This window comes from Trachypithecus francoisi, unplaced genomic scaffold, assembly GCF_009764315.1.
Source record: "Trachypithecus francoisi isolate TF-2019V2 unplaced genomic scaffold, Tfra_2.0 Lachesis_group15, whole genome shotgun sequence".
NCBI classification, from domain to species: Eukaryota; Metazoa; Chordata; class Mammalia; order Primates; family Cercopithecidae; genus Trachypithecus; species Trachypithecus francoisi.
In genome coordinates, this window is record NW_022681460.1 from 43,535,373 (window position 1) to 43,561,914 (window position 26,542).

Here is a 26,542-nt window from a genome sequence, read left to right on the forward strand (position 1 = left end):
TGTATTCAGTTTTATAAATTAGGAAGAACAACATATTTAGTAAGCTACAGGAACCACCTGTAGTCTCAGTAAAAATTATACAGTGTTTTAGAAATGCTTTTTTCCCCGCTTTTGATTAAAGGGCTACTTTATACTTTCAAATAGGTTTCTGATAGAAGATAATACCCTTGAAGTAGCATCCCAGAATTACACTCCCAGTGATGGTGTGATGGGCCAGAGGTAGCTATTTATCCTCAAGAAGCTCAAAGCTCTATTTTCATAATGCAATGTTAAGTTTTTCTGTTGTTAAGGTAACAAGTTCTTGTGGTTTTGCTGCTATTGCAATACATTTAATTCAAAATTATTCCCATTTTCTCAATTCTTACATGAAAAAGGTAAACATTTTTTTGTGAGATATTTAATCAATTTTGACCCTTTGATATGATTCACTTTTGTCTTTAAATTCTGACATGAGTAGCAATGAAATCACTTAATGAAGAATCCTTTCATAAACTGATGAGATGAGTACATTTAGTCTTAGAAGAAAATGTCAACATAGTTTTTTTCCTTAATTCTGTGATGTGTGTTCCATGTGTGTTTCTGAGGGTATATCTATTAATGTGAATGTTGTGTTTTTACTCCCCAAAGCAGTCATTAAGTTAATGGTATATTTTATGAATTGTATTTTAGAATCAAGAAACCACTGTAGATTGTTCTCTGTGACACCTAAGTGGGTACAGTTGATCTACAGGAATCATAGGAGACACTGGATTTTCAGTTCTTGAGATGAGGTAATGTCTTAGGCATTAAAAAAATTTATTCTCAGTGGAGCTCAGCACAGTGCCTTGGAGATAGAGTATTCTGTAAATATGTGTTAAATGATGAATTTACAAACACAAGAAATCAAGATACCAATTAAGTATAGTCTTTTGAGTGGACTATAGCTACATCTAAACTAATTGCTAAAATGGCAAATGGAAAAATCTGATGCTACCCCTGCTAGGGTGATGTCATAAAGGAATTGTAACTGTACAGAGTGTAGCGCTTTCCTAACTTTAGGTGAGATAGGAGGCGTCTTGTAGAATGAACTAAATTATTGGTGTAGAGAGCTATCAACAAAAAACTGGGGGAAGTAAAAGAAAATCTTGTTCATTTCTCTATTTCGCTTTGGGCTGATACCACAGAGCTCTGTGAAGAGAATGGATAATTAATGTCTGCCATTCTGACAAGTAATCCAAGTAAATTCTGAGTCAGGTATTTCTTTAAAATTTGACAACTTTTAGAGCATAATTATACAATCTTCATTTACTCAGTAAACTGTTAAGTATTTGTAGCTATTATCAACTGTATCAGTGTTCCACAGGGACTATGGTTTGGTAGAAAGGACTCAGGGCTGGTTTGTAGCTGCTTTTTAGGTGTAGGTCTCTAGACACAAAATGAACTGTGTTAAAAATAATTTGGTTTAATTGTGGCTCATTTTTCTAATCTTTAACACTTGATAGTCTCTAAAGTATCTTTCAGATTCAAGGTTCCATGAGCCTGTGACATTATAACCCACAAAAGCAGTAATTTCTGGGACATAATACAAGAGTCTAGGTTACTGACAATTTGGTATGATAATGAGTACCTTCAAACTACTGGCCACATTTAAGACACATTTTACTAATTCTGAAACATTTGGTCTTTGTTCAGGAGAAACTATATCCATTAAGAGAATATAAAATCCCTTATAGAAAATCTTAAAAGTAGAAGCTACAAGCCAGAGGTAAATTAATATACAAGCAATTCTTACTCATTCATTTTTATTAATTGATGATCAAAGTTTAAATGAGGCACCTACAATTGAATAAGAGTAGAATAAGGATACAATTATTATTTGACTGAGTGACAAATACCCAAGTATCACTATTAACTTCATTTGAAAGTAAACCTGTATACATATCATGGCAAAACATATAAAACACATAAAGAGTCTCTATCAAACCACCTCTGTAAATCTGCATATAAATATGCTTATGCATAGAAAGGCTATATAAAGGGACAAAAATAAATTTATTAGTCACCCTTTTTATTTTCTACTTTGATTAAACTAAAGCTCCTTATGACTCTTAGTAAATATAATTTAAAATAATTCACTGACCAATTGTTTGAGGACTATTGGGAATGCTACTAGGAAAAGGTCTGTGGTTTAAAACTGAGTCTTTAAAATCATAATATTTTTCTGTATTAAAAAAGACAATAAAAGTAAGCAACTGCTCTTCAATTATCACATAATAAGATATTTCTGACCCATTGTGCTGGGTCTTCAGAAGTCAGTATTATTCACTGAGTCTGAACTGTTGCACCTTAGAAAAGTGAGAATGAAGACCCCTGAAATTGTGGCCATGACACAGCTTCTCATTGACGTTTTACAGGAGCATCCAGCTGCGTATGTAGGTCTCTAGACCTCAGCTATGGAAATAAAATGTTTCAGATGCTACCTGTCTCAGTGTGTATTTCTCATGTTGTTTACGAAGCCATTCATCCAGATACGCATTTAGATACTATCCAGTTCTGAAATTGTGCCTAAAAATTCTAGAGTAAAATAAATAGGGTTAAAAATCACGTCTGGGTTGATTCAAATACAAGTTTATCCAAACACAATTGAGATATAAAAATGGAGATCAGATATAAAAATGGTGAAGTCTTTTTCTATAAAAGGCTGATTGAAAATTGGTTTCAGATGTTTATGGAGTAAACAAATTTAATGTATTTAGATGAAGAAGGTGGATTTACAGACTTTATCCACAAACAAAATAACGATATTTGTCTTAGTGTAGAACCCAGGCATTAAATGCATTATTTGCTCTCTTAACTATATGTAAGTCTACAGAGGAAAATATAGATATAATGAATACCTATGAAAATTTAAGGGCTAATTACTTTTTGTACCTTAGAACAAACATGTATACTGTAACCTAAAGGGAATGTTTCTTGTTTTTTGTTTTGTTTTTTTTTTTTTTGAGATGAAGTCTCACTCTGTTGCCCAAGCTGGAGTGCAGTGGCGTGATCTTGGCTCACTGTAACCTCCACCTCCTGGGTTCAAGCGATTCTCCTGCCTCAGCCTCCTGAGTAGCTGGGACTACAGGCACGCACCACCATGCTCGGTTAATTTTTTTTGTATTTTTAATAGATACAGGATCTCACTATGTTGGCCAGACTGGTCTTGAACTCCTGACCTTGTGATCCACCCATCTCCACCTCCCGAAGTGCTAGGATTACAGGCGTGAGCCACTGCGCCCGACCAGGAACGTTTCTTAATGAGGCTTAAAGTCCAGAAGTAAAGTATTATTATTAAAGTGCAGATACCAGTTTCTACAGTTTGCAGGTGTCAGAACAAAGGTAATCCAAAAGGATGCTTAAAACATCAACTCGTTTCTATCAGACTTTAGTTCTCCTCTTGCAGAGCTACAGGAGAAAGCAAAAGAAACTCCAAGTTACTGAGTTCTCCAGTATAATAAGTAAAGGTTGTCAAGGTGGTGCAGTAGAAAAGAAACAGGCAGAGCTGAACATTAGCCTGGCTCTTAGATAGTTGTTGTAGCATTAGGCCTATCATTTCTCCTTTCTGAGCCTTAGTAAACAAAGGTAATAATACTTATTTCACAGGTTTGTTACATGTAATCTTACACATTGCATGTGTGCAATAAATGGTAACTGTTATTCTGAAAGGTAGGGCTTAGTTGTTGAAGGTATTAGATTGGACCATATAAAACTGACATTTTTGTAGATAAAAAATAGCCAAATTTCAGACTTCACTGTGAGGTGATACCCTCCTAGGAACCTTGAGGAAACTGTTACAGTGAGGCCACAGTGTGGAGGGCAAGGTCAGGTTCCTTGGTGAGTTTTGAGTCAATGGTCATGGATGGCCATTTTCATTAGTGACTAGTTTATAACATGCTGAAATAATATACGCCATCATGAAGCTTGGGTATCTTAGACTATCCCATTGCCTACCCACAATATAGATCAACATTTTACATCTTGTTAAAGTTAGCATATTAAACTCATTGCATTTGCATGGTTACACTTCTGTTCCATGCTGCTAAGAGTCACAAGTACACAAGAAGAATGGGCATAAACATATCGGTACACCTGCCCTTTCTAATAATACCAGTAAGATAATCATGTCTAGACTCATGGTGATCCATGTACTTTCCTAAAAGTGTGATTTCAGAGTGTTTCCCATATTTTTGATTTCCTTGTCAGTCACTCTCCTTTGGATTTGAGGCAGACGTTTCTGGAAATTTCCACTCAGCAGGATGTAGAGAAAAGGGTTAATGCTGCTGCTGGCATAGCTGAGACAGATGGAGAGGTAATAACCCACATAGAAGGCCAGTGTGGGCTGTTCCATCTGTAAGTTCACCAGTTGTATCACATGATAAGGGGCAGCACTTAGGATAAAGACTGCCACCAGCACCAGCACCATCTTTGTCAACTTCATCACTCTCTGTTTTGGTACGCTGGGATTGCAACTGCAAAGGAAACATTCGGATAGACAGGGTATAAACAACCATAGAAATCATGGGGCAATGTGTTCCTAGAATCTTTTGGACAGTTCATAATGGCTTTGCAGTGAAATATGAACCTCATTATTATATTTCTACTTAGTGCATTGTGATACATTCTTTTTTATTTTTGTTGAAAAACTTACAAAGTTTCCAAAGCTGGAACAATTTTTTGTTGTTGTTATTTTTTTTTTCTATTTTTTGTGGGTACATAGTAGGTGTATATATTTATGGGGTAAATGAGATGTTTTGATACAGGCATGCAATGTGTAATAATCACATCATGGAGAATCGGGTATCCATCCCTTCAAGAATTTATACTTTGTATTACAAACAATCCAATTACACTGTTTTAGTCATTTTTAAATGTGCAATTATTATTGACTATAGTCACCTTGTTGTGCTATTAAATGCTAGGCCTTATTCATTCTTTTGAACTATTTTTAAATACTCATTAACCTTCCTCACCTCACCCTCAGGCCCCTACTATCCTTTCAAGCCTCTGGTAACCATCTTTCTACGCTCTATGTCCATGAGTACAATTGTTTTTATTTTTAGATCCCATAAATGTGTGAGAACATGTGATGCTTGTCTTTCTGTGCCTGGTTTATTTCACTTAACATAATGATTTTCAGTTCCATCCATGTTCTTGCAAATGACAGTATCTCTTTCTTTTTTATGGCTGAATAGCACTCCATTGTGTATATATACCACATTATCTTTATCTATTGATCTGTTGATGGACACTTAGGTTGATTCTAAATCTTGGTAATTTATATAGCCAAGCTTTTCAACTTGATGTGATCCCATTTGTCCATTTTTGCTTTGGTTGCCTGTGCCTGTGGAGTAAGAAATTTTTGCCCAGACCAATGTCCTGGAGATTTTCTCCAACATTTTCTGATAGTAGTTTCGTAGTTTGAGGTCTTAGATTTAAGTCTTTAATCCATTTTGATTTTTGTGTATAATGAGAAATAGGGCTGTAGTTTCATTCTTCTGCATATGGATATCCAATTTTACCAACACCATTTATTGAAGAGGCTGTCTTTTTCCCAGTGTATATTCTTAGAACCTTTGTTAAAAATGAGTTCATCGTAGGTGTGTGAATTTGTTTCTGGGTTTTCTATTCTGTTTCACTGGTCTATGTCTCTGTTATTATGTCAGTACCAGGCCGTTTTGCTTACCATAGCTTTGTAGTATTATTCGAAGTAAGGTAATGTGATTCCATTAGTTTTATTCCTTTTGCTTAGGATATATTTGGCTATTCTGGGTCTTTTGTGGTTCCATATAAATTTTAAGATTGTTTTTCCTATTTCTGTGAAGAACATTATTGGTATTTTGATAGAGATTGCTTTGAATCCGTAGATTGCTTTGGGTAGTATGAACATTTCAACAGTACTGATCTTCCAAACACTGAATGTGGAATATCTTTCCATTTTTTGGTGTCCTCTTCAATTTCTTTCACCAATGTTTTATAGTTTTCATTACAGAGATCTTTCACTTCTTTGTTAAGTTTTTAGGTACCTAATTTTATTTGTGGCTATTATAAATGGGATTACTTTTTTATTCCTTTTTCAGATTGTTGACTGTTGGCATAAGGAAGTGCTACTGATTTTTGTATGTTGATTTTGTATCCTGAAACTTTACTGAATTTGTTTATCAGTTCTAATCGTTTTTTTTTTTTTTTTCCGGTGGAGTCTTTAGAGTGTTCCAAATCTAAAATCATGTCATCTGTAAACAAGGATAATTTGGTTTACTCCTTTCCAATTTGGATGTCCTTTATTTCTTTCTCTTGTCTGATTGCTCTAGCTAGGACCTCAGTACTATGTTGAATAACAGTGGTGAAAGTGAGCATCTTTGTCATATTCCAAATCTTAGAGGAAAGTCTTTCAGTTTTTTCCTCATTTAGTATGATACTAGCTGGGGGTCTGTCATATATGGCTTTTATTATGTTGAGGTATGTTCCTTCTATACCTAGTTTTTTGAAAGTTTTTGTCATAAAGAGATGTTGAATTTTATCACATGCTTTTTCAGCATTTGATATTTCAATTTGATATATTGAATTTAAATGATCATATGATTTTTAACCTTCATTCCGTTGATATGATGTATTACATTGATTGATTTACATATGTTGAATCATCCTGGCACCCCTGGGATAAATCCCACTTGGTCATGATGAATGAGATTTCTAATATGTTGTTGAATTTGGTTTGCTAATATTTTGTTGTGAATTTTTGCATGAATATTTATCAGAGAGATTTGCCTGTAGTTTTCTTTTTTGTTGTGTCTGTCTGATTTTGGTATCACAGTGATACTGGTGTTGTAGAATGAGTTTGGAATTATTCCATACTTTTCCATATTTCAGAATAATTTGAGTAGAATTTATATTAGTTCTTTAAATGTTTGGTAGGATTCAGTGAAGCCATTGGGTCCTGGGTTTTTGTTTCTTGGGAGACTTTTCATTATGGCTTTGATCTCATTACTTGTTAGTGATCTGTTCAGATTTTGGATTTCTTCCTAGTTCAATCTTGTTAGGTTATATATGTATAGGAATTTGTCCATTTCTTCTAGATTTTCCAATTTAATGGCATATAGTTGCTCATGGTAGCCTCTAATTATCTTTTGAATTTCTGCAGTATCAGTTGTAATGTCTGCTTTTTCATTTCTGAATTTATTTATTTAGACTTTCTCTCTTTTTTCTCAGTTAGTCCGACTATAAGGTTTGTCAATTTTGTTTAACTTTCAAAAAAACCAGATTTTTGTTTCATTGATCTCTTGTATTGTTTTCTTCATTTTAATTTCATTCATTTTTGCTGTGATCTTTATTCTTTCTTTCTTTTCATTTTTTTTTTTTTGTTTGTTTTTGTTTGAGACGGAGTCTTGCTCTGCCAACCAGGCTGGAGTGCAGTGGCCGGATCTCAGCTCACTGCAAGCTCCGCCTCCCGGGTTTACGCCATTCTCCTGCCTCAGCCTCCCGAGTAGCCTGGACTATAGGCGCCCGCCTCGTCGCCCGGCTAGTTTTTTGTATTTTTAAGTAGAGACAGGGTTTCACCGTATTAGCCAGGATGGTCTCAATCTCCTGACCTCGTGATCCGCCCGTCTCGGCCTCCCAAAGTGCTGGGATTACAGGCTTGAGCCACCGCGCCCGGCCCCTGTTCTTTCTTTTCTTCTACTAATTTTGGGTTTGGTTTGCTTTTCCTTTTCTAGTTCTTTAAGGTACATTATTAGACTGTTTGACATTTTTCATCTTTTTTGATGTAGGCACTTAGAGCTATAAAATTCCCATTTAGTACTGCTTTTGCTGTATCCCATAGGTTTTGGTATGTCGTGTGTCCATTATCATTTGTTTCAAGAAATTTTTCAACTTTCTTAATTTCTTCATTTACCCACTGGTCATTCAGGAGCATATTTTGTAATTTCCATGTGTTTGTATAGTTTCCAAAATTCCTCTTGTTATTGATTTACAGTTTTATTCCATTGTGGTCAGAGAAGATGTCTGGAATTATTTCAATTATTAGAATTTTTAAAGACTTGTTTTGTGACCTAACATATGTTTTATCCTTGAGAATGATCCATGTGCTAAGGAAAATAATGTATATTCTGCTGTCGTTGGATGAGATGTTCTGTAAATATATATTAGATCCATTTGGTCTACATTAAGTCCAATGCTTGTCGATTTTCTGGCTGGAAGATTTGTTCAATGCTGAAAGTAGGTTATTGAAGTCTCCAGCTACTATTATATTGGGGCCTATCTCTCTCTTTAATTCTAATAATATTCGCTTTATATATCTGGATGCTCCAGTGTTGGGTGCATATATATTTTAAATTGTTATATCCTCTTGCTAAACTGACCCCTTTTTATCATTATATGGTGATCTTGTCTCTTGTTATAGTTTTTGAATTGAAATCTATTTTGTCTGATATGACTATTCCTGCTTTTTTTGGTTTCCATTGGTATGGTATATCTTTTTCCATTCCTTTTTTTTTCAGTCTATGTCTGTCTTTATAGTTGAAGTGTGTTTCTTGAAGGCAATAGATCAACAGGTCTTGTTTTTTCACTCAGTCTGCCACTCTTTGTCTTTTGATTAAAGAGTTTAGTCCATTTACATTCAATGTTGTTATTGATAAGTAAGGACTTATTTCTGCCATTTTAAAATTTGTTTTCTGGTTGTTTTGTGGTGTTCTCTTCCTTTTTTCTTTCCTTCCTGTCTTCCTTTAGTGAAGGTGATTTTCTCGGGTAATACAATTTAGTTTCTTGCTTTTTATTTTTTGTTTATCCACTGTATGTTTTCTGAGTTGAGGTTGCCATAAGTTTTACAAATACTATCTTATAAGCCATTATTTTAACCTGATAACAACTTAACACTGCATAAACAAGCAAAAAGAAAATTAGTAAAATCTCTACACCTTAACTTTGTCCCCCCGATTTTTAACTTTTTATTGTTTAAATTTATATCTTATTGTATTATCTGTCTTAAAAAGTTGTTGTAGTTATTATTTTTGATTGGTTCATTGTTTAGTCTTTCAACTTATGGCAAGAGTGGTTTACATACCACAGTTACATTGTTATAATATTCTATGTTTTTCTTGGTACTTACTATTACCAGTGAGTTTTATACCTTCAAGTGATTACTTATTGCTCATTAATGTCCTTTTCTTTCTGATTGGAGTACTCTCTTTAGAATTTATTGTAAAGTAGATCTAGTGTTGATGAAATTCCTCAGCTTTAGTTCGTCTGGGAAAGTCTTTATTTCTCCTTCATGTTTGAAGGGTATTTTTGCTGGATATGTTACTCTAGGGTATACGTTTTTTTTTCCTTCAGTGTTTAAATACGTTATGCCACTCCCTCCTGGCATGTAAGGTCCAAAGTTGGAACATTTTGAAAGACCAAATAAATAGCAAAGTATTAAATTATGACTCAGTGTATGAAATAACTATATCAGTCTATAGTAATACAAATAATATTGAATAAAATGAGGAGAGAAGAGCCAGGCCTTCTTTACAGAATAACTCCAAATAATATAGGGATTCTTATATAGATACTCACCTTTCGGAAGATGGAGCTTAATTCCCATCTTCCTGCCTCCCCCTTGAAGGTAGGCTATGTTTAGTGACTCATTTCCAAAGAATAGAATAGCGAAAGGGATAAACAGTTTCATGGTGGAGAAACTTAGCAAACAGCACCTTAACCAGGTAATCAAGGCTAGTATCAACAGTGATGTAATGTAGCTATCATGTGACCCCGATATGCTGTGATGAGAAGAGTTGATTTTTTAAAATAAAAACATCTAAGTACAGTCTAATAATGATACAATATCAGACAAACCCAGATTGGGAACATTCTACAGGAGACCTGGCCAGTGCTCCAGACTACGAAGGTCATGTAAAATAAGGAAAGAGTGAGAAATTCACAAATCAGAGGATACTGGGAAGATGTGATAACTAAATGCAATGTACTATTCTGGATTGAATCTGGAACAGATTTAGGCCTTTAATGGAAAAACCAGTGAAGTCCAATAAAGAATGGAATTTAGTTAATGGTAATGTACAGAAATTTTCTTTGTTTTGGCAAATGTCCTAGGTAATGTAAGATGTTAACTATGGGAAAACTGAGTGAGGGGTAGTTGGGAAACCTCTATACTATCTCTGTACTATCTGTACTATATTCCTACTATCAACTTTTCTAGAAATGCAAATTATTTTAAAATAAAACATTTTAAAATTCACACATTTAATCATGTTATGTCATATTTAGGCATTTAATGGAAATTTCCCTGGGACATGAGAGTAACAGATGAACAAAACTTGTAAATACTTTAAAAAGCATGGGAGCTAAAAATCATTTGATTCCCCTGCAGTTTATCAGAGTAAGCACTATCATTCCTCCAATTTCTTGCATTTTGACGTGTATGAGATTTGTTTCATAAGATCCTCTTTAGCATTTCTGAGAAAAATGTCAGGAGCAAAATGATCTGATTTGGAGAACTGTTTTAAAAAGACTCAAGCATTCTCTCCAGCTGTTGGTATCTTTAATATTCCATATGATTTCATTTTAACCTTCTCACCAACTCAGCTCCCTGGGATACATTTATAAGCTATGTTTTTTACTGTGACTGTGGCTACTTCCTTTTTCTTCCCAAATGGAAGAAACAGTCTTACAAGTGTAAGACTTTCAAAGAATTCCAAGTAACTAGGTGGTAAAAAAATGTTGTGAGCCAACAGACTACTTACAAACCTTTGGTTCAAGGGTTTGCCACAATTTTTGAGGAATGGTGGTTAAATTGTTCACTTTTTTTAAACAAAAAATTTGTAAAATTTGTAAATTTGTAGTGTGCAGGGAAACCCAGCAAACTTGCCTTTCCAAAAGAAACACAAAAATATATTTACAATATAATGTTTAATAAATGTAAGTGTGTTTTTACCCAACAGGTTATATAATTACTGACTTATTCATTGAGCAAGTAGATTGTGGAATACACAACTGCAAGGTGAAAATAATTTAGATTTGTTTATGCAGTTTTAGAGACAAGTATCTTCACAGGTCCTTCTCAAGTTTACTGACTTTAGGTTAAGTCTTTGGTTTTATTTGCTCCTAAATAATCTTTTAATTTTAATAAAACCCATCTTTTAAAATTCAAATATTAATGGGACTTTTCTCCTCTAAATTAAAAAAATTGAAACACAAAAATTAACAGGTTGCACATAACATTAAAGATATTTACATATGCATGCAACTCTGCAAAATGTGCAATGAAAACAATTAAATAACTGTTAATAACAAAAATAAAATTATTCTTTAAATAGAATCTTGAGTTCCGTATGCATTTTAATGAAACCATTACATCAGTGATTTTTAACATTTGTCACTGAGAGATTCTTAAGCAGTTCATTTAGTACATGTCTTATTTTCCAAAAGTTCTTTCTATAGACATATATCAATGTCGACATGTCTAAGTGTGGTATGTTTCAAGTCACTGTTGCCTAAGTTTCTATTGTAGATGTCTTAGGCTATCTAAATTGTTCTTTTAACAAATAAAGCAAAATACGGCAAACACTTACCATCTGGCATCCTTATTCTGTTGATACATCTCCCAAGTATAGCATAAAATTAAAATATAGCACACCAAAATCAAGGGTAGAGGGAAAAAAAAAGTTGTTATCGTCAAATAAAGTGTATACCTGTAAAATGAGAGAGAGAGAGAGAGAGGGGAGAGAGAAGAGAGAGAACAACACTATTACATTAATTGGATTAGGAATTGGCTTTTGCAGTTTCCAAGGCATGATTCTTTCATTTTTCAGGGTCCAGGATAAAAGTCCTTGTGGATCTTTGGTTGCTTTATTGTAGAGAAGCCCTGATCTTCATTGTTCACCAATAACAATGCTTGTCTTTTCTCTAGCCAAACCCAGCTGTACTGAGTGCAGTATAGGTGAGGCTACCTATCACCAATCTTCAGTGTTTAACAATGACAGGCAACAGTATGTAACGTTTATTATATAGTAGGCACTGTTGTAAGCAATTTTTATATCTTTACCCACTGAATCAGTGAAACCCCATGAGTATGATGCCATTAGTGCCCCTACATTGTAGAAGAAGAAACTGAGGCACAGAGGGGTTAAGTGGCCTGCCAAAGATTACCCAAGCAGTAACTGAAAGAGGTAAAATTTGAACCCAGGATAGCCAATGCTGGTGGGAGAAGTAATTAATAAACAATCTTATCTATGTTTCTTTTAAACAATTTTCGCTGATGCATAATAGATGTACATCGTTTCAGGGTATATGTGATAGTTTAATACATTCATATAATTTGTAAAAATCAAATCAGAGTACTCGGGATTTATCTATCATCTTAACTATTTGATTTTTAAAAAATGCTAGAAACATTAAAATTATTCTCTTCTAGCTATTTTGAAATGTACAATAGGATATTTTAAACTATAGTCATCCTACTGATTCATCAAACACTAGGTCTTAATTCTTCTAGTAAAGTGTATCTTTGTATCCACTTAATCAACTTCTCTTCTTTACCCACTTCCTCTACCTTTCCTGGCCTCTGGTAACCACCAATCTACTGTCTTTATGAGAGTCACTTTTTTAGCTCTCACATATAAGTGAGAACAAGTGATATTTGTCTTTCTGTACTTGGCTCGTTTCACTTAACATAATAGCCTTCAGTTCTATTCATGCTGCTAAAAATGACAGGATTTCATTGTTTTTTATGGATGAATGCTATTCTATTGTGTATATATACCACATTTTCTTTATCCATTCACCTATTGATAGGCATTTAGATTAATTACATATTTTGGTTATTATGAACAGTACAGCAATAAACATGGTAGTACAGATATATCTTTGATATATTAATGTAGTTTCTTTTGGATATAAACTCAGACCTGGAATTGTTGGATCATATGGTAGTTCTACTTTATTTTTTCAAGGAGTCTTTATAGTGGCTGTAATAATATATATTCCCACCAACAATGTACGAATGTTTCCCTTTTTTCACATCCTTGTCAGAATCCATTATTGCCTGCCTTTTTGGTAAAAGCCACTTTAACTGGGGTGAGATGATATCTCCTTGTGGTTTTGATTTGCATTTCTCTGATGATTAGTGATAGCGCTTTTTGTTTACCCATTGGCCATTTGTATGTCTTATTTTGAGAAATATCTGTTCGGATTTGTGCCCATTTTTTACATTGGATTATTTGTTTTTTTTTTTTTTTTTTGCTATTGAGTTGTTTGAGCTCCTTATATATTCTGGTTATTAATCGCTTGTCAGATGGATGATTTGTAAATATTTTCTTCCATTCTATGGGTTGCCTCTTCACTTTGTTGTTTTCTTTGCTGTGCAGAAGCTTTTTAGTTTGAGGTAATCCTATTTGCCCACTTTTGCTTAGGTTACTTGTGCTTTTGAGGTCTTACACAAAAAGTCTTCGCCCAGATCAATGTCCTGGAGCATTTCCTATGTTTTCTTCTTGTAGTTTTCATAGGTTCAAGCCTTAGATTTAAGTATTTAATTCATTTTGAGTTGATTTTTGTGTATGGTGAGAGGTAGGGGTCTATTTTCATTCTTCTGCATATAGTGTTCCAGTTTTCCCAGCACCATTTATTGAAGAGACTGTCCTTTCTCCATTGAAAGTTCTTGGCTCTTTTGTTGAAGATGAGTTGGCTATAAATGTGTGGATTTGTATCTGGGTACTCCACTCTGTTCCATTGGTCAATGTGTCTTTTTATGCCAGTACCAGGCTGCTTTGGTTACTATAGCTTTTTAGTAAATTTTGAAGTCAGGTAGCATGATGCCTCTAGCTTTGTTCTTTTACCTCAAGATTGCTTTAGCTATTCAGGGTCTTTTGTGGTTCCACATAAATTTTAGAATTTTTTTTTCTGTTTCTGTGAAAACTGTTATTGGTAATTTGAGAGAGATTGCATTGAATCTGTACATTGCTTTGGCTAGTAGTGTCATTTTAACAATATTAAGTTTTCCAATTAATGAGCATGGAATATCCTTTTTTTGTATCCTATTTCTTTCATCAGGTATCTATGTATGTGTGTATTTTTTTTTTATCAGAGTTTCATAGCTTTCCTTGTATAGATATATTACTTCTTTTGTTGAATTGAATACTAGGTATTTTATATTCTTGGTAGCTATTTTGAAGGCAATTGCATTTTTGATTTCTTTGTCAGATTGTTCATTACTGCATATATAAATACTATTGATTTTTATACATTCATTTTGTATCCTGCAACTTTACTGAATTCATTTATCAGCTTTGATAGTTTTTTGGTGGAGTCTTTAGGTTTTTCTAAACATAATATCATGCCATCTGTGAACAAGGCTATTTGACTTTTTCCTTTCCAATTTGAATGCCCTTCATTTCTTTCTCTTGCCTAATTGCTCTGGCTAGGATTTCTGATATTATGTTGAATAGAAGTAGTGAAGGTGGGTATCCTTGTCTTGTTCCAGATCTTAGAGAAAAGGCTCAATTCTTCCCCATTCAGTGCAAAATTAGCTGTAGGCATGTCATGTATGCCTTTTGTTATTTTGAGGTATATTCCTTTTATAACCTGTTTGATGAGGGTTTTATCATAAAGTGATGCTGAATTTTATTGAATGATTTTTTGGCATTTGTTGACATAGTCATATGGTTTTTGTTCTTGGTGTTGTAAATGTGATGTATCAACTTTATTGATTTGCATATGTTGAACCATCCTCACATTCCTTGGATGAGTCCTACTTGCTCATGATATATGATCTTTTTAAAGTGTCATTGTATTCTGTTTGCTAATATTTTATTGAGGATTTTTGCATCTATGTTCATCAGTAATATTGGTCTGTAGTTTTCTTTTTGTGTGTGTCTCTGGTTGGTTTTGGTATCAGAGTAATGCTGGCTTTGTAGAATGAGTTTGGAAGTATTCCTCTTCATTTTTTTTGAAGTTTGAAGGAATTGATATTAATTATTTAAATGTTTGGTAGAATTCAGCAGTGAAGCCATCAGGTCTTGGACTTTCCTTTGGTGAAAGACTCTTTTTCAGCATCAGTCTCCTTATTCGCTGTTGGTTTGTTGAGGTTGTTTATTTTTTCATAGTTCAATCTTGGCAGGCTGTATGGGTCCAGGAATTTATTTATTTCCTCTATATTTCCCAGTTTGTTGGCATTTAGTGATGCATTACAGTTTCTAATGACTCTTTGTATTTCTGAGGTTTCAGTTGTTATGTTTCCATTTTTGTTTCTGATTTTGTTTCTGATTTTGGATCTTCTCTCTGTTTTTCTCAGTCTAGCTAAAGGTTTGTTGGTTTTGCATATCTTTTTGAAAAGCCAACTTTTCATTTTGTTGATTGTCTGTAGTTTTTTAAGTCTCAATTGTATTTATTTCTGCTCTACTCTTCATTACCTCTTTCCTGCTACTAATTTTGGGTTTGGTTTGTTCTTGCCTTTCTAATTCTTTGAGGTACATTCGTGGGTTGTTTATTTTTAAAGTCTTTCTACTTTTTTGATATTGGCATTTATCGCTATAAAATTCCTTGTTAGTACTGCTTCTGCTATATCCCATAGATTTTGGAATGCTGTATTTCAACTTTCACTTGTTTCAAAAATGTTTAAATTTCCTTCTTGATATCTTCATTGACTGATAATTCAGGAGCATGTTGTTTAATTTACATATATTCGTGTAGTTTCCAAGGTTCCTCTTGTTACTGAGTTCTAGTTTTAGTTCACTGTGGTCAAAGACACTTGCTATAACTTCTACTTTTTTGAATTTGATCAGGTGTGTCTTGTGGCTTGATAGGATTATTCTGGGGAATGTTCTATATGCTGTTGAAAAGAATTTGCATTCTGCAACAATTGGGTGAAATGTTCTGTAAATGTCAGGCCTATTAGGTCTAGCGTGTAGTTTAACTCTGCCGTTTCTTTGTTGATTTTCTGTCTGGATGATCTGTCAATTACAGAGAATGGTGTGTTAAAGTCTCTTACTATTATTGCATTGCAGCCCCTCTCTCCCTTCAGATCTATTAGTGTTTGCTCTATATATTTGGGAGCCCTAATGTTGGGTGCAGAGATACTTAAAATTGTTATACCCCTTTATCATTATATAGTGACCTTCTTTGTCTTCTTTTACAGTCATTGATTTGTAGTGTATTTTATCTAAATATAGCTACTCTTGCTATTTTTGATCTCCAGTTGTATGGAATGTCTTTTCCCATCCCTTCACTCTCAGGCTATGTGTGTCTTTAGAGGTGAAGTGGGTTTCTTGTAGGCTGCATATAGTTGAGTCTTGTTTCTTTATCAAGCCACTCACTGAATTTTAATTGGAAAATCGAGACTATTTACATTCAGTATTATTATCAGTAAGTAAAGACTTACTACTGCCATCTTGTTGCTTGTTTTCTGGCTCTGCAACTTTTCTCTCACTTTCTTCTTTTCTTACCATCTTCCTTTGTGGAAAAGTGATTTTCTTTGGTGGAATGTCTTAGTTCATTACTTTTTATTTTTAAAATCTGTTATGGATTTTTGCAATGTGGTTACAATGATGTTGATAAAAAACATATATATTACAAGTTATTCCAAAGAGATGATTATTTATCTTACATCACAAAGAAAATAATAGAAACAAAGAAGCAAGTAGAAAAACTACACTTTAACTCCATTCCCCTACATTTTAACTTTTAGTTGTTTCATTTTACATATTTTCATATTATCTGTCTCTTAACAGGTTGCTACAGCTGTCATCATTTTTGATAGATTTGTCTTTGGGCTTCATGCTATAATTATGAGTGAATTATATACCATAATTACAGTATTAGAGCATTCTGGGTTTGTTAATGTATTTAATTTTATCCAGGGGTTTCATACCTTCAAATGTTTTCTTTTTGCATATTAGTGTTTTTTTTTTTTTCCTTCCAACAGAAGAACTCCCTTTAGCATATTTTGTAAGACAGATCTGACGGTGGTAAATTCCTTCAGCTTCTGCCTGTCTGGGAAACACTTTATGTCTTCTTCACAGTCAAAGGATAGATGCAGTATCTTGGATGGCAGGATTTTTGTTTTTGTTTTTGTCTTTTTTCTTTAGCAGTTTGAAAATGTCATTTTACTCCCTCTTGGCCTGTATGGTTTCTAGTAAGAAGTCCATTTCCAGGTGAATTAGAGCTCCTTAACATGTTATTTGTTTCTTTTACTGATTTTAGAGTTCTATCTTTGTCTTTGACTTTTGAAAGTTTACTATCTGCCTTGGGATAGAGTCTTATTTGGGTTGATTTTGTTTGGTCTGATCTTCCCGTATCTGGATATTTACATATTTTTCAATTTTTGGGAAATTTTCTGTTATTATTTCTTTGAATAAGCTTTCTACTTCTTGCTCTTGCTCAACTCCCTCTTGAACACTAATAAGTCTTAGATTTGGTCTTTTGAAGTAATTTTTTCTGTATCTTGTATACAGTCTTCATTTCTTTTCATTCCTTTTTTTTCTGACTGTGTATTTTCAAATAGCCTGTCTTCGAGCTCACTAATTCTTTCCTTTGCTTGACCCATTCTGCTGTTGAGAATTTTTAGTAACTTTTTCAGTTCAGCAAATGTATTTTTCAATTCCAAGATTTCTTTTTTAATTTTTAAATTATTTCAATCTCTGTTAAATTTCTCTGATATATTTCTGAATTGCTTTTCTGTGTTATCTTGGAGATCACTGGGTTTCCTAAAAACTACTATTTTGAATTATTGGCCAGAGAGCTCACATATTGCTGTCTCATTAGGGTCAGTTACTGGTTCCCTGCTTTGTCCATTTGGGGAGATTATGGTTTGCTGTTTGCTGTTGCTTCTTGTAGATGTACATCTATGTCTTTGCATTGAGGATTTGCTATTTATTCCAGTCTTCTCTGTCTGACCTGTTTTGGTTTTTATTGCATGTATTTTCTTAGAGAGTCTTTATCACTAGGTTGTTGTCTCCTTTCGGCTCTAAGTTGTGCCTTAAGCCCAGGTTTGCTTTTGCTCTAGTAACCCATCGGTCACTGGCTGTCCTGAATGGGGGAGGTACCAAAGGAGATATCCCAGAGGTGTGGGAAGCCTGGCTAGGGGTTTGTCCAGGGGGCCTGCTGAATGTACCTCCTGCAGTGTAGTGGTATTGAATAGCCACTCTGATTTAGTGTCTCCTTTGGCTGAGCTACAGAGTAACTGTCCCACCTCCCTACTTTGTCTCTGCCTGTTCTCAGGGATATTTCTCCCTTCCAGCCCTTGTGATATTTCCCATAGGTTAAGGCAGAGACAGGTATTTTGTCAGGGAGCCCAAGGTGGTGGGAAAGCTGGTTGTCTACCTTGATCGTGTTTTTCTCAGTGTAGAAACTGTGAGTTGGGGGGAAATTTTTCATGTGTTTGGTGTCAAGCAGAATGGGGAAGAGGGGTGTCATGGATGTGGAAATCTGATTCTATTACAGTTGGCTTGGAGGCTTTTTCATATTTTTTTTCACTTCTCTGAAGCCTGAGGAACCGTCTCATCCTCATATTTGAGTTCTGGAGTTCTGGGATATTGCTAATGCTAACCTTGGTGCTATAGACTTGTTTTTGATTTTCTGAGGGCTCAGGGGGGCATTCAGTCAGCTTGCTTCTATGCTGCCATTTTGGAACTGGAAGTCCAGTCCTATCTATGTTGCACTGTTATGTTCTAAATGTTTGTGTTCCCTCAAAATTCCTATGTTGAAAACCTAACCCCCGATATAATGGTATGAGGAAGTGGGGTCTCGGGAAGTAATTAAGTCATGAGAGTGGAGCCTTCATGAATGGGAATAGTGTCCTTATAAGAAGAGACACAAGAGAGCTTGCTTCCTGTCTCTCTCTTTTGCCACATAAGGATAGAATGAAAAGTTGGCAGACTACAGCCCAGAAGAGGGCTATCATCAGAACTTGATCATGCTGGCACTTTCATTTCGGATTTCCAGCTTCTAGAACTGTGAAAAATAAATTTCTATTGTTTACAAGCCACCTAGTCTATAGTACTTTTTTATACTAAACTGAACAAAACATGCAAGTATATGAATTTTTTTTTTTACTAGATTAGTGGATTTGCAGGTCCTTTACTGCCATCCTTCTTTGGCTGTGTCCACATAATGCAGAAACGACTCATCTATTTGACAAGTTATGGAGTCGGAGAAAGGGATCTGCCGGACTGACTTGAGATAGCATATGTAAAAATATCTAACATAGTTATTGGCCACTGGTAGTTGCTCAAAGAATTTAATCATGAACTCCAATTCTATGTTCCAATTTCAAATTGAAGACTTTTAATTTCTTTATAAATTAAAATGCATAAAATGGCTACAGTAGTTGCATTAGTTTCCTAGGACTGTTGTAAGAAATTAGCACAAACTGGATAGCTTAAAACAATAGAAATTTATTCTCTCACAGCTCTGAAATCTAGGCATCTGAAATCAAGGTGCTGGCAAGTTTGGTTCTTTAGAAACTCTGAAGGCGAATCTGCTCTATGCCCCCTCCTACCCTCTCTGCTGGATTCTGGCAATCCTTGGTGTTCCTTAGCATACAGATACATCACTCCAATCTCTGCCTCTGTTTTCACATGTCTCTTTTCTGTGTGTCTCTGTATTTCTTAAAATCTGCTTCTCCTTATCAGGACAATAGTCATTGGGCCCACCTTAATCCAGCATTACCTTAACTTAGCTTGATTACATCTGAAAAAACCCTATTTCCAAATAAGGTCACATTCACAGGTATGGCGGGGGGAGCTGGTGTAGGATTTGAACATATCTTTATAGGGGACACAATTCAAGCAAACTGCAATTGCATACTGATGAGGTTTGAGTTTGAGTGACTCTGGAAATTCCTTACCTCCCTTGATTGCTGCATTCCCACTGCATCTGGCTGCTATGAATCTTTAAAATCCTATTTAAATATATTTGTGTCCACTGAGGTTACATGATTGAATTCAAAACCTTTTTCTAAAGGTTACCCTCTCCTTAAAAATCAAACTATCACCTTGATTGTATGAGTGAAGAAACCTAAGTGGAGATACTGGTGAGAACAGGATCCACAAGGATACTCTTTGAGGCTGCTCACATGTTGACAAGGAGAATGAAGTACTTCACAACTTAATTCAACTCATTTTTCTTAAGTTTTAACAACTTACCAGAGTACATCGTCAGGGGATGTCAAATCAAAAGCACAACTCTCGACACCGTCTTTAAATTTGATGACCTTCGAGTAGATCCAGACAGGCAATGCCAGGATAAAGGAAGCTGCCCAAAGGCCCAAATTGATCCGGATGGTCTTGTACCTTGTTCTCCAACTTGTCAGTCGAAATGGTTGGACGAGGGCAAAGTACCTGCAAAAGCAGTCCAGAAGAGTTTTGGAACAATCAATAAAAACACTGAGCTCCAAGGATGAAAGGTTCATGACGAGAGTAAATTATTAGCATTATTGTCCTCTCTGAAGCACACCTCTATCAGGGCAAAAGAAAGTTATATTTTTTAAGAGCTGCCTGGTATCCGTAGAGAAAACAATTCTTGACCCTGCAAGTCTGAATAAACCACTCACTGAAATAGCTGTTCCTTCTATGAACACACTGATAATGGCAAAATGCTGCAGTGCAAACTCTTTACAAAGGTGCTTTTCCTGTAAACGAGACTCTGGAAAACTTTGTCTCTGAATACGGATTTCCTCCAGCAGGAAATGACCCTTTTCCCAGCAAGATCTACTGACACAGAGGCAGGAAGGAGGAAAATGTGGGGCTAAGAGAATCCCTCAGCAGAAAGGGATTCAGGAACATAGAACAAACATTTTGCCCCGATGGCTTTATACTAAAGTCACCACGCTCATGGAGTTTCAGCTCACAGAAGTCACAGTGAGGATGAACAAGTGTGACTAGTATAGACAACGCAAATTCCTTAAGGAACTTAGGCTAGGAGCCAGAGGGAAGAAATGGGCTAATTTCATGGGGAAGCATTTTTCTTTTTTTTTTGAGGCGGAGTCTCGCTCTGTCGCCCGGGCTGGAGTGCAGTGGCCGGATCTCAGCTCTCTGCAAGCTCCGCCTCCCGGTTTTACGCCATTCTCCTGCCTCAGCCTCCCGAGTAGCTGGGACTACAGGCGCCGCCACCTCGCCCAGCTAGCTTTTTGTATTTTTTTAGTAGAAACGGGGTTTCACCGTGTTAGCCAGGATGGTCTCGATCTCCTGACCTCGCGCCCGTCTCGGCCTCCCAAAGTGCTGGGATTACAGGCTTGAGCCACCGCGCCCGGCCAGCATTTTTCTTTATTTTTTTCCTTTTCATTTTACAGCCAGGAAAAAAGGGGGCAATCATTAATCAAAGTTGAAATTCTGACATATCTAATATATTTAGTCCTCCAGCAAATCCAAGAATTTTTCAGAGCAAAATGAAAGCTGAAGCATGAAAAACAAGAGCTCAGATTCAGAAGGAAGGCCTATTTGAAAAAGCACAGCTTTGCTGGCGGCTGGGCGGTGGTGGAGGATAGTATCAGCAGAAATTAAACAAATGTAAAAATGGTTTTTATGGCCACTTAAATTTCTCCAAATTTTTGTAAAGCTACTTAATGAAGACTCACAAAAATAAAAAATTTCCTGTTCTCTTGCCCTTTCAATTTTGCACCAGAAGTAGGACATTTGTATTCAGTTAAGGGGCCTTTGGTTGCAGAGAGTGGTTTCTGGCCAGGGCTCCTCAGCTACCCATCCTCTGCACACTGCACATGCATTCCCTGTGGCTAAGGAGAGAAGGGCCTCTTTTCTCCCTGCTGGGGAAGTGGATGCCATAGTGACTGCATAGCAGCCCAGCCATCATTTTTACTGGAATTATAGGATGATGAAGTCACGGGATCAAGCAATTAAGGAATCTTCTCTGATAGCATCTCTCCCCAGCTGAAAACCTTTCAATGGTTTTCTATAAATTTTCAGAATTCCTCCCATGTTCCACAGGTCTTTTTTCCCACCTGGTTCTGCCTGCTGCTCAAGCTGGAGCCTGTGCCAGTCTCTCCCTTGACTTCCTCAAGCTCTTCCTCTTTCAAGGTCAGGCATATGCTGTGCTACCTGCCTGGCAGGATCTGCTTCTGATTCTTCCTGCCCTTCCTTCAAGACCCTATTGAATTGTCTCCCTCTTAGGGAAGACTTGTTTGACCACCCATTCTATACAAGGGACCATGACTGTAAAAGAAGATTATAGGGAGACTCTATTTTTCCCTCCTAGTGTGTTATCACTATGTGGAAATACACATTTACTTGTGGGACTCTTCACTTAATGTCTGTCTATGCCACTAGAATGAAAGCCCCACGAGGGCAGGAGCCTTGACTATTAGTTTAAGGCCACTGTATCCCCTGTGTCCAACAATCTCTGGCATATGGTTCATGCTCAATAAATACTTTTTGAATAAATGAATGAATAAATTGCAAATTTTGGCTCCTACTTACTCCTGATGTTTTAGAGAATTTATTTATGAAAGTAGCCACTAATGAAAGTCTAGGTAGCTTTCATTTGAAAGCAAACATTTTTAACATTTTGGATGTTTATATATTGTTTTTGTATGGCTATGGAGGTAGGAGCCAACTACTAGATATTCTACACACTTGCAGTTATCACTAATTAGGGAAAGCAAAATGAGTTATTGGAAACACTTGAAATGTATGATCCATTAAATTGGCAATTAAAATGATTTAAATATGTAAACGCTAAGGCATACTGATGGCACTGACATTTAGTTATGATCTTACAAAGCAAGCATCATTTCTCTTTTACAAAATTGCAGATTTTGTTACACTTTTATGAATTTAGTAGAGTTAGAATTACAAGAAATGTGAGGAAGGTAATGGTTCGGTTTTATAGCCTCTTCATTTGTTTCTTACCACCTGATTTTCCAGAGCGAGGGAAAGGAAAGGGCAGAATGTCTTAAACGTGAAACGAAATTTTAGCATACTATGTCCATTGGATTAAAACAAAACAAAACAAAAGACTACGAGTAAGATACACACGCATGCATGTGTGTACACATATACATACAGAGAAAAATCTGTCAATATTAAAAAACATACACAGTTTGTCTGTTCCAAGGCAGAAAATGCCCATTCACTTCATTTACAGTAAAAGATTTATGGGAGTATACCCCTCTTTTTTTTTTTTCCAAAAAAAAGGCAATATTCTCCTGCATCCAAGCCACAGTGTATAAAGAAGCTCGTATTATCCCCAAGAATGGGATTACTATTGGTATGGTCTATACTTTAGGTTGCTTTTCCATAGTGAGCCTGGCCTGTTCGAGGCCCTCTTCCTAGTATTGGAACCCTGACATGTTTATGGGGCTTTTCTCATGACACAGTCACAGTGACTGGCATCAGCTGAGCTAACTAGACCTATGCAGTATATTGATTTAAAGATGTGTGAATTATAAGTTGAGAAGAAAACTTTATATTTTGAAAATTCTCTTGCGAAAAAATAAAAGTATATTTAAAATTTTATCATTATTATTCATTTTTGTCACAGTGAATGATTTCTATGAACCTTGTCATTCTTTTTTTGTTCATTTAAAGAATGGCTCATCACTTCCCCACCCAAGAGTCCCATTTGGAAGGGTGAAAGAGGCAGGGTTCAGGAAGATTTCTGGACGGACCCAGGGAAATTTAACATACCCTTCAAGACATTCATTCATTCATTCATCAATATTTTTTTAGCACCTGAGTGCCAGGCAGTGTTACACACACATTTATGATATATTGATGGACAAAGACCTTGCCTTTGGGGAATTTACATTTGAGGTGCAAGGGAACTAGACAATAAATCACACACACACACACACACACACACACACACACACGTGATTTATGAAATATATTTGAATCAAAGGAAAAAGACAGTAGATCAGAGAAAGGAGGATTAAATGTGTTGGGCTGGGGTTGCGTTGGGAAGAAGGCAGATGGAGATTTTAAGTGGGTTGTTCTGAAAGACAGAGTATCACTGTTGGAAGTACTATGGTTGTCTTTAGGCCCCGTTTCTGCTTGAGGTGAACTGTTATGACCTGGTGTGGACATTCTGGCATCTGGATAATGCAGGGCACATCCTAGCTTGCATGCTTCCTAGACAGGCCAGAGATTGAAGCAGTTACAACTACATGCCATCTCTAGAGTCAGATGATTTGGGTCTGAACTGGATTCTACCACTTATTGGCTCAATAAGTACTCACTATCACCATTGTCTCCTCAAATAACATTAGCTTACATGGATGGGTGAAAGGGGCTATGGCACATTCCAGGACATAGTGGAATACATTTCTAATAATATAAAATGACAGCATTTGTATTAACCAATCACAATAATATTTGTGAAAGATGATCTTCTTGGAACTGGGAAATTGCTTCATGGTCATATAAGAACCTCTATTTACTCCACTGATTCCTTAGAGCTATGAGGCAATAGCAAGTGCATGAGACAGTGGACATGTCAGAAATAGCCTTGGACAGAGACTAAGGAAACCTACTTTAATTCTTGGCTCTGCTGCTAATTCTCTATGTGCTTCTAGTAGATCTCCTCACCTCTTTGGGCCTCAGCTTCCTTACTGTGAAATTTGATGGGGGGAATTCATTGTGGTTTCTAATATTTCATGGTTTTGTGATTTTTTTCTTCATGCAGTGAATTGCAAATAAAACTGAGTTGAAAAGAATGATTAGAAAAAAGGATATTTTTGTGTTTTATGTTTTCCATTAAAAATAGACCTCCTTGAAAGTTGAACAAAATATTCTTAAGTAATCAATCCTACAATGAAACAAGCAAAGGAAGAAAAGCTTTGCTGTTATAAACCAAAACTGATGTTGGAATTGGAATGAGCTTGGGGAAGCACAGGCACCTCTGAATTATATTAAGATATTTCAAAGTCCTTCACTTACCTGTCCACACTCATTACAGTCATGATGGCACTACAGGCAAATTGGTTACAAGTATCCAGGGATGTGATGATGGTGCAGAGAGGCCCCCCAAACACCCACTCTCCCCCTCGGGCCCACTGGTGAATAAGAAAAGGCATTCCAATGATGTGGACCAAATCAGCCACAGCCAGGTTGCAGATATAGATGTCAGGGACTGTTTTTTTCCTGGACCTGAAAGAGATAGAGGAAACTGAGGATTGACATTGAATGTATACAGACTATTCAATATATGCTACCTGATACAAATTTTTAATTGCCATAATGCATTTTAAATGTTAAAGGAAAACCTACACAAATGCATAGAGGAAATGCCTAGTCTTGTGTATATTTAAGCATTTTGAACTATTTATTTGATAACTTACTGTGGTGGTTTAAAAATATGTCCACAAAGTCTTTGACATTCCTTTCAATAGGTGTAGCCTAATTCCCTCTCTCTCTTTTTTTTTTTTGAATTCCCTCTCTTTGAGTGTTGACCTTATTAACTTGCTTCTAACAATGAGAATATGGCAGAAGTCACAGTGTGTGACTTTGAAATTGGGTCACAAAGCTATTGTAGAGTTTTCTCTTTGCTCTCTATTGGATTGCTCTCCCTGGTGGAAGCCTGCTGCCATCTTGTGAGGATACTCAAGCAACACTATGGAGAGGTCCATGTGGAGAGGAGCTGAAGCTCCAGTCAACAACCAGTCAGCACCAGCTTTCCAGGTATGGGAATGAGCTACCTTGGAAGTAGATCCTCCAGCTGCAGCCAAGCCTTCAGATGACTGTAACCCTGGAAGACAGCTTGATGGCAACTTTATGACAGATCATGAGCCAGAACCAACCAGCTAAGCTGCTCCTGAATCCATGACCACTGGACGCACATGAGACAGTAAACGTTTATTGTTTCAATCCTGTATGTTTGGGGTAATTTTTTATGCAGCAACAAGTTATACCAACTTTAATACACTCAGACAAAAGATTTAGTCTTTACTCATTCCTAGTATTTAAAACAGCTGAAGACTGAAAATAAATGATTTCTGTTGTCTAATGCTTTTTTTTTTTCCTGTTGCAGCTTAGGCCATTGTTAAGATTTCAACAATGACTTAGAAATATTCCAGTAAAATCTAACAAATAGCCAAGACTATTAATAAAGACCTGAGATCCAGGCAGAGAGAGTCATCTGAAAAGAGGGAGCTGGTAGATGGCACTGAGAATGATGTCATGTCTCCTGTGGGGAGCCGGGGTTGGGAGAAGTGATTTCAATGCTATCTAGAAGTGGCCTTCTCATCAGCAGGTGAAATACATTTCTGAGAACAGAAATTTAAAATTCAATTGGTTCCTATTTCAAGGAGCTGGCACATTCAATAATAAACAGGTATCATCTTTATCTGGGAGATGCTGTTCATTAATTCAACAAACATTTTGTTGAGCACCAATTACATGGCAGGCAAAGTATTGTGCTCTAAGGCTGTAAAGCTAAATCATGTATAAACCCTGTCATCAAGGAGCTTATAGTCTAGACATGCATAAATGATCACATTACAATTTGATGAGAGAAAACTAGAGATAAGTACAAGGACAAGAAGCACAAAGAAGGGGCCCTCTCCTTTTTCTTGGGCACAGTCAAGACA

The 26,542-nt window shown here is 36.0% G+C and overlaps 1 protein-coding gene and 1 long non-coding RNA gene across 3 annotated transcripts in view; one reads left to right on the forward strand and one right to left on the reverse strand.

Annotated features, from left to right (window-relative positions):
• Positions 1–1,055: 1,055 nt before the first annotated feature.
• On the forward strand, positions 1,056–25,820 carry LOC117097126. Its single transcript, XR_004442820.1, has 2 exons — positions 1,056–1,233; positions 25,533–25,820. It is a non-coding gene; the product is annotated as an uncharacterized LOC117097126 (long non-coding RNA).
• MCHR2 (melanin concentrating hormone receptor 2) overlaps positions 1,768–26,542 on the reverse strand; it is a 55,787-nt gene continuing 31,012 nt past the window's right edge. Inside the window, exons 3-6 of one of the 2 annotated variants that reach the window (XM_033234689.1) lie at positions 24,894–25,103; positions 20,148–20,342; positions 11,583–11,702; positions 1,768–4,490 (exon numbers count right to left, since the gene is read on the reverse strand). In XM_033234689.1, the coding sequence (XP_033090580.1) occupies positions 4,175–4,490; positions 11,583–11,702; positions 20,148–20,342; positions 24,894–25,103 (841 nt within the window). In that variant the 3' untranslated portion in view covers positions 1,768–4,174. The remainder of the gene's footprint in view (positions 4,491–11,582; positions 11,703–20,147; positions 20,343–24,893; positions 25,104–26,542) is intronic. The other variant, XM_033234690.1, reaches the window with a different exon arrangement.